The sequence below is a fragment of the Phyllopteryx taeniolatus genome, chromosome 4, assembly GCF_024500385.1.
Source record: "Phyllopteryx taeniolatus isolate TA_2022b chromosome 4, UOR_Ptae_1.2, whole genome shotgun sequence".
Lineage (NCBI taxonomy): Eukaryota > Metazoa > Chordata > Actinopteri > Syngnathiformes > Syngnathidae > Phyllopteryx > Phyllopteryx taeniolatus.
The window spans coordinates 22,396,236-22,403,950 of NC_084505.1; the positions used below are offsets into that span (position 1 = coordinate 22,396,236).

The following is a 7,715-nucleotide window of genomic DNA, read 5'->3' on the forward strand; positions in this document are numbered from 1 at the left end:
TCATCCTTTCACAATGTCATCCTGATCCTCTCACTTCCATCTCAACAGTCTTCATTAATCCTTTCAGCAACATTCTCATTCTTTCACCTCCATTTTAACAGTCCTCAATCTTTCACACCCTAATCTGAACAAGCTTCACCCTTTCATTCTCATCCTTTGACCTCCATCATCCTTTCACCCCAGTCTACTCAGTCGTCATCATTTCAAAACTCCATCCTCACCCTTTCATCCCGGGCTCCATCTTAACCATTACACACGCTTCATATTCCATGGACATGTGGTATATTCTGGATCATTTATGATCAGGCCAAGAATATCCTCATGATAATTAGTAACTACAAATCTTTTGTAAAAATGTAGTAATAGTCTGTCTGAGATTAATGAATGGATAATTAATCCTTAATCAATGTTTCCGAGAAAAGGGAAAGTGAATTTTTTACACCACTCGTTTTCGGACAAAAACGTCTACGATCAAACGATGCGATATCCTATTTTAACAATGCGATGTCCTATTTTACTCAGGACAAGAAAAAAATATCAGCCATTGTGACTTTGATACTCTTTCAAGATTTCTTCATAAGCCTTCAAAGATAAACAGTTGCATGTGTTTGCCGGCACCTGTGCAAATGTGGTGGGAACGCAGACAGTTCTCATGACCGTCTCATATAAAATATCCACACTTTTATGACATATGCAGGTTCAAAGAATATATGCCTGTAAGAACTGGGATATTGTCTGTCTACATGTGTTGCACCAGTGTTTGTGTTCAAATATCCGTTGCTCACAGGCTAATCATTAGCATTTCAATGGTATTTTCCCATTTTTTATTAGCATGAAGTTAACAGGGCCTTTCTTTAGGTAGTGCAGCTTAATGTGAAGTGAATTGAATTGACTTCGATGTCACCATACAGCGCTCGTATCTCAAGTTTGCGCTCGCAGGTCAAAGCAAAAATCAGCTAAATGATGCTCGAATCTTGAACAACTCATAAGTTGGGTCATTCGTATCGCAAGGAAACGACTGTATTTGAATTTTCCTGTATTTTCGGTCACTTTAGGAAAATTCATCCAATTTCAGGTTGTAAAAAATGCCACTTATGGTATTTTTGTTGCTGTTAAATGTCAAAACAGGTCAAATTTCCATTCCAGGAAATCGCGTACATGACAAACCCGTTCTCCACTCTGGCGTGTTCAGCCTCTCGATCGGGCCAACACTTCTGCAGCACTTTTTTCTCACACCATTTTCCCGATGAAAACATCCACCTGCAGTGACCCGCAAAGGAGACGATGGAGGAGGGACAGGATAATGTGTGTGTGCTAGCATCAATTATTCACACACACACACGCACACGCACGCACTTGGAGTGTTTCCTTATTTATACACCCTGATGTCATCATTCCTGCTGCAAATAGCTGATGCGGGACTGTGTTGGGAATAATTCCCTACTACCTAATCACTATATAGGGATTTTTGTACAGTGGACTATATAGTTCCCTATATAAAAATCCATACAATGTATATCAAAATCCATATTCTGCATCGCGATGAGGGATTAGGCAATGAGTGAATGATTCCAAATGTAGTCGCTGAGTTCGGAATCATTCACTAATTCCCCGCTCCCCCATCACTTTATAGAGATTTTCATATAGTGAACTATATATAATAGTCCACTGTAGAGTTGTGCCTTGAAATACATGCATGTATTTTTTATCCTCTGCGAAGAACGACGTCTTACTGAGGAGTTGAGACGTCTCCGAATGTTTGTACATCTGTATTATAGTGCCACCCACTGGCCAAGGTACGCAGCATGTCCACTGAACTGTTGAATTTCTTTACGTTCTCTTTATGTAATTATTGTATGTTATCATAAAGTACAATATTACAGAGTGCTATTTTTCTTATATAAAAATATATATATATTTTTTTTTTTCATGATTTTTTTGGGGGGGGGCAAGGGGCTTGGAACAGATTAACAGACTGGTTGACTGTCAGTAAAGGCTCATGCGGTTTTGAACTGACCCACACTCCACACCATGTGAACCACCACATTACACCACCATGTGTTAATAGGATTACTGATTAAATTCATCAATTTTCTATAGTTCTTATCCTCACGAGGTTCTTCGGTTAGCTGAAGCCTGTCCCGGCTGACATTGACCGAAAGGCGGGGTACACCCTGGACTTGTCGCCATTTCATCACAGAACACGTATAGACAAAGATTCACACTGAAATTCACACCTATGGACAAATTGGTTCATTAACCCAGCATACTATACTGTATGTTTTGGGAATAAGGGAAGAAGCCGTTGTAGCCAGAGAAAACCAACGTGAGTGCGGGCACAACATGCTAACTCCACACAGAGATGCTACAACGGCGGTTCGAACTTGGATCTCCTGAATGTGAGGCAGATGTGCTAACCACTATATCACCATGCAAACCCTAAACTTGGCAACACGGGTTTGAAACCCCCGATTTGACACTTTAACACTAGCCGGAAACATTCATTTGAAAACCTAACCCTTGTTTGAAACCCTACTTGGAAACCTGAGTGACCCTGGACTGGTCGCAGGGCAGATATACTGTGAACCGGGGCTGGTTACAGTTTGGACACTATGATGAAGCCAAACCTATGGTCAATTTAGAATGTTCATTAACCCAACATGCATGGTTTTTTTTTGGAATGCGCAAATCATGTTTGTCTACTTTCTGCAAATGTGTTTCTATATGTACCAAAAATTGCAAATTGTCTTCACGTTTAATATTGCGACTTTGCGCTCACCAAAGTGAGTCACGGATTTTACGCGAGATACCCTTTCGGACGCAACCCATTTTTTTTATCCAGGCTTGGAGCGGCACTGGCTGGGAATCGAACCCGAGCTGCACATGTGCCACTCAACCACCAGCGCAAATTGTCTTTACTTTTAATAACGTTGAGATAGGGCAGGCATTTTTTTTTGTTTTTTTCAAAATCCCTCTTCAAAATAAATTGAACAATAGTTGAAAAAAATATTTCCCATGACTTCTGATTTCACAACGATTTCTTCATCAATGGTTGTGTGTATGTAGTAAAAACAAATATGAGACGATTATATACCAAGTGTCCCAAAAGTCATCATAGACTTTTTTTCCATTTCGTTTCAGGTGTCATTTGGACAAACGTGAGGTCATCAGCATTTGACACCTTCGGCTTTGCGGTTTTTGGAAGCGTGTTGCCCGTGCCTCGCAAAATTACATTGGAGCAGTGTTGCAAAATTGTCGTTTGGCAAAACGTTTTTCTCTCCTTGACGGCTGTTCAGTTTGTGGTGTTTTATGGTCCAACGTATGTAGTCCAATTTACGCTACCCATGGCAAGTTTTTGGAAACCGGATCTGTTCTTGTCAAACCACACAGCGGAAGGCTTACTACAACCACCACTGATGAAAACACCAAACTGCTAGAGCAGGCGTTTGCGCAAAGCCGGGGAAAGTCTGCACTCGAACTCAGCATCAACAAAAAGCTCCATTCAACGGATGTTTCGGAGAGTGATGCTTTACCTGTACCGATTTCAGGTTGTTGAGCATCATAAGCTTCCACTTTTTCCACCGTTTGCGACACCAACCGCTCAACCACTGTACGAAACCTGTTTTTTCCATCTCTCTCTTGCTCTCACACACACACACACACACACACACACACACACAAACACATTGGTGTGTTACTTACAGTCTTTCAGCTCCCCGGGGAATGTTTCTGGGCACAGCGTGGATCCCGAGGCCGTGGCAGTCCACCGTGTTCCCCAGGCAGCTGCAGGGAGGCGGGCAGGCTTGCGCGCCACCCGGGCGCCCCAACACCGTCACCGTCACCATCACCACCGCCACCAGCGAGGGGGACGCCCACCCACATCCCATTGACCTCCTTGCATTCCTGCTTGTCCGAGCAGGCATCCTGCTCAGAGATGCAGGAGCGCTGCCTCCTCCAGGAAGTGGACGCACAAGGAAGGAGTTGAGCTCAGACCGCCCAGGTGAGGTGGGACAACCAGAACTAGAACCAGACACCGAGGATGGAGGACGTGCTCTGCTTGGGTTTGACTGCTCCGTGCCGACGTTCTTCCTCCTTCTCCTTGTTCGGCTTCCTCTCATTGAGTCATTGTGCACACAGACGCCAGCCACTAGGGGGGAGCGAGGAGGGGGAGGGAGTGGTGAGGGACTCCCTCCCTCGACACACACAACTGCACAGAGCAATCATCCATCAAAAGCTTTTCCAAATAACAGCAATGAGACTCCGCCCCAGCAGCTCCCCAAAGCACCCGGGGTGAACTCCCTTCTATTCAGCCTTTCTCGCTCTCTTTCTGCTCTACTGTATGGCTCTCGTCCTCCCAGAGGGAAGGGGGTGGGCGACGGGGGATGAGGAGGGTGGGGGGGGGGGGGGGACATGATGGGGGGGACGAATAGTAATTACGCAAAAGCATTCGAGTCAACAGCTCAGGGGAAAACAAGGACAGTTTACCTAATTTGCGATAACAATAATGATCACTTTTGAACCTTCTCTTTCGTGTCAACTCCTCAAAATGGTCATCAAATTTTGACACCGTACTCTGCTCACATGACATGAGATTGGCCAACCAAAAAAGAGTAGACCTGCTCCCAATTGGGGCTCATTTTGGAGAGTTCCCTAGTCTGACTTTGTAAAAGTACGAGTGCTGGAATTTCCTACTTCAAACTAAAATGGCTGACTTCCTGTTCATTTTGGGGCATGGGTCCTTAAGACTTTTTTTTTTTTTTTTGCACATCTTGTTAGGGTACACACGACCACCCGATTACACATCAATCGGTGAAACTGGTGTGAGGGGCTAATTTTTTCTAACTCTCCAAGGGACGTAAATGAGTTTGAAATACTTGCTTCAAACCAAAATGGCTGACTTCCTGTTCAATTTTAGCCAAGGGTCATTGAGACTTTTTGTGTGTCTTGTGTTGTAACACACACGTTTGCCTAATATCATAGTGATTAATGAAACCTTCCTGTTCCTTTTTTTTTGCTATGGGTCCTTGAGTCTTTTTCTTCTGCTAGACATCTCCACCAAATTTTGTGTTGATTGGTTTCACTGGTGAGATACGTACACCCAACAAATTTGGTATTGATTGGCAAAAGTGGTGTCAGGGGCTGCTTTCCAGGGAGAACGACCGAGTCCGAAATACCTGCTTCAAAACAAAATGGCCAGCTACCTGTTCCATTTCGGGGTCTTTGAGACGTGGTGGTGCCTCCTGTTATTGTAGACATGCCCACCAAATTGCGTGTAGACTGGTGAGCCTAGTGTCAGGGACAACATTTTTTTCTAAGCGGCGGAGTGCAAAATTGTTGCTTCAAAACAACTTTGTTTCTGGGGCTTTTATTTGCAGAATACGTTGTAGAGCCTAAGCAAGGTCAGTTACGGTATCACCCATCACTTAGAGCAAACGTATGTGAAACTTCGAGACTGTGACACTTTGAGTCAATAAAACAAAAGAAAAACATTCCAGCAGACGCAAAGTGACGTCTTTATTAAAGGAAATATTATGAACTATAACATTCTACATGGGACGGGACCGCATTTGAAAAAATAAGCACCTCACCACGAATGGAAATTAGGGTCACATTAAATCAATCCAAATATGGTACTTTCAAAACACTATGTTAATCTTCAATACTTGGTTGGGAATCCCTCTGCTTTAATCACTGCCTCGATGCGCCGTGGCAACAAGGCAATCAGCCTGTGCCATTGCCTGGACGTTATGGAAGCCCAGCTTTCTTGTTTGTTTTTGGGTCTGCTGCCACTCATTTTCCTCTTGAAAATGCCATAGATGGGGTATTATGAAGATCCAGCAAGTTGGCTGGCCAGTCAAGCACTGTGATGGCGTGGGCATCAAACCAGGTTTTGGTGCTTCTGGCGGTTATGGGCACTATTGCAGTGACCTTGGATTTAAGAAAGCAGAGTTTACCAACACCTGCACTGGACATTGCACCCCAAATCATGACTGACTGTGGATTTTTCCCACTGGACCTCAAGCAGCTTGGGTTCTCTTCTTCACCCGTCGTCCTCCAAACCCTCGGACCTTGATTCCCGAATGAAAGGCACACTTTACTTTCATCGGAAAAGAGGACCTCGGACCAGTGGCCAACAATCCAGTCCTTCTTCTCCTTGGCCCAGTTGAGACGCTTCCTACGTTGGCTCCGGCTCAGAAGCGGCTTGACCCGAGGAACCGACAGTTGTAGCCCATCTCCCGGATGCGTCTGAATGTGGTGGTTTTTGAAGCTGTGACTCCCGCCTCATTCCGCTCTTTCTGGATCTCTGCTAGATTCTTGAATCTTCTCTGTTTGATAATCGTCTCTTTTCCGGGTGCATCTTCTCCTGACACATTTTGTCCTTCCATTGATATGCTTGCACGCAGCACTCTGTGAACAGCCAGCCTCCTTAGCGTTGAACTTTTGTGGCTTACCTATCCTATGGAGGCTATCAATGATGGTCTTCTGGCCAGTTGGCAAGTCTGCAGTCTTCCCCATACGGAACCCAACTGAGACAATTGAACCAAATTGAAGTAATTTAATGACACCTGGGGAAACATGTACAGGTGCTTTGAGTTTAGTAGATGATTAGTGTGTGACACTTAGTTTAAAACATTTATGGCCTGCAAAATTTGTATATACACATATACATATACAACATGCAAGGCACTTTTGTCAATTGTAAAATATGCGTAGCCCATATAGTATTGAAATTATGGTACTCAAGGGCCCATGGTGCTACAAATAAATATTTTTAAAAGTATAAATAATACACATCAGTATAAAGAAGCTAAATAAAACTGTTCCAGTATAAAAAATAAAAATTAAATGTGCAAATATCAAAGATTAGGAGACGTGAAACATAGCCAAAGTCTGAGTATCAAGGCACGTAAGACATTTTCAAATGAGAAGGCAGTGTGGAGAGGTGTGCGGTGTGTGCGCATGCGCATGGGCAGAGGACAAGGGAGGAAGAGGGGGCAGAGCGTGAAGAGAGTTCAGCTTCCTGACAGCCTGATGGATAAAACTGCCCTTAAGTCGGCTTGTACTGGGCCGCAGACTCCGCAGTCTCCTCCCTGATGGCAGGAGACTGAAGAGCCTGTGTGATGGATGGGTGACATCCTCAGCTCTGCGGGTGAGGCGGGTGCTGCAAATGTCCTGCAGGAAGGCAAGAGAGGTTCCGATCATCTTCTCAGCTGCCCTCACTCTGCCATGGAGAGTCTTGCGGCAGGATGCGGTGCAGGCTCCGTACCAATGTATGATTTATTGAAATACAGTATTTATTTATTTATTTATTTATTTAAATAGTCATGTTTTTTGTGATGGCCACCTGCTGTTTATTGATTTAAAATATGTATCTAATTATAAATTGCCTTTTTTTATTAGAGGAACTACAGTACGTCTTTTTTTTTTTTTTCTTTAAACAGTAGCTGTCAACAAGTGGATTTGGTCTTTTTTTTTTTTTTAAACAATTTATTGAAATGATGACTAATTAAAACTGATCTATAGGAAACGTGTATTTTTAAAATCAAAATGAATTTCTATGAGAAACTGCATTTTTCTAAACAGTAACTCTCATGTTTTTTTTACCTGTATGAGTGGACCACATGTTCTTTTTTATTAATTAATGTTTTTCATTTGTTTCCATTCATTTTCCAAACTGCTTATCCTCACTGGGGTCGCAGGCCTGCTGGAGCCTA

At 43.4% G+C, this 7,715-nt stretch overlaps 1 protein-coding gene across 1 annotated transcript in view; it reads right to left on the bottom strand.

Moving 5' to 3' along the window:
• The window catches only part of LOC133476786 (slit homolog 1 protein-like), a 42,480-nt gene extending 38,210 nt beyond the window's left edge, over positions 1-4,270 (bottom strand). The window contains exon 1 of the mRNA XM_061770646.1: positions 3,703-4,270. Coding sequence (XP_061626630.1) covers positions 3,703-4,118 — 416 coding nt within the window. The 5' untranslated portion in view covers positions 4,119-4,270. The remainder of the gene's footprint in view (positions 1-3,702) is intronic.
• Positions 4,271-7,715: the final 3,445 nt, after the last annotated feature.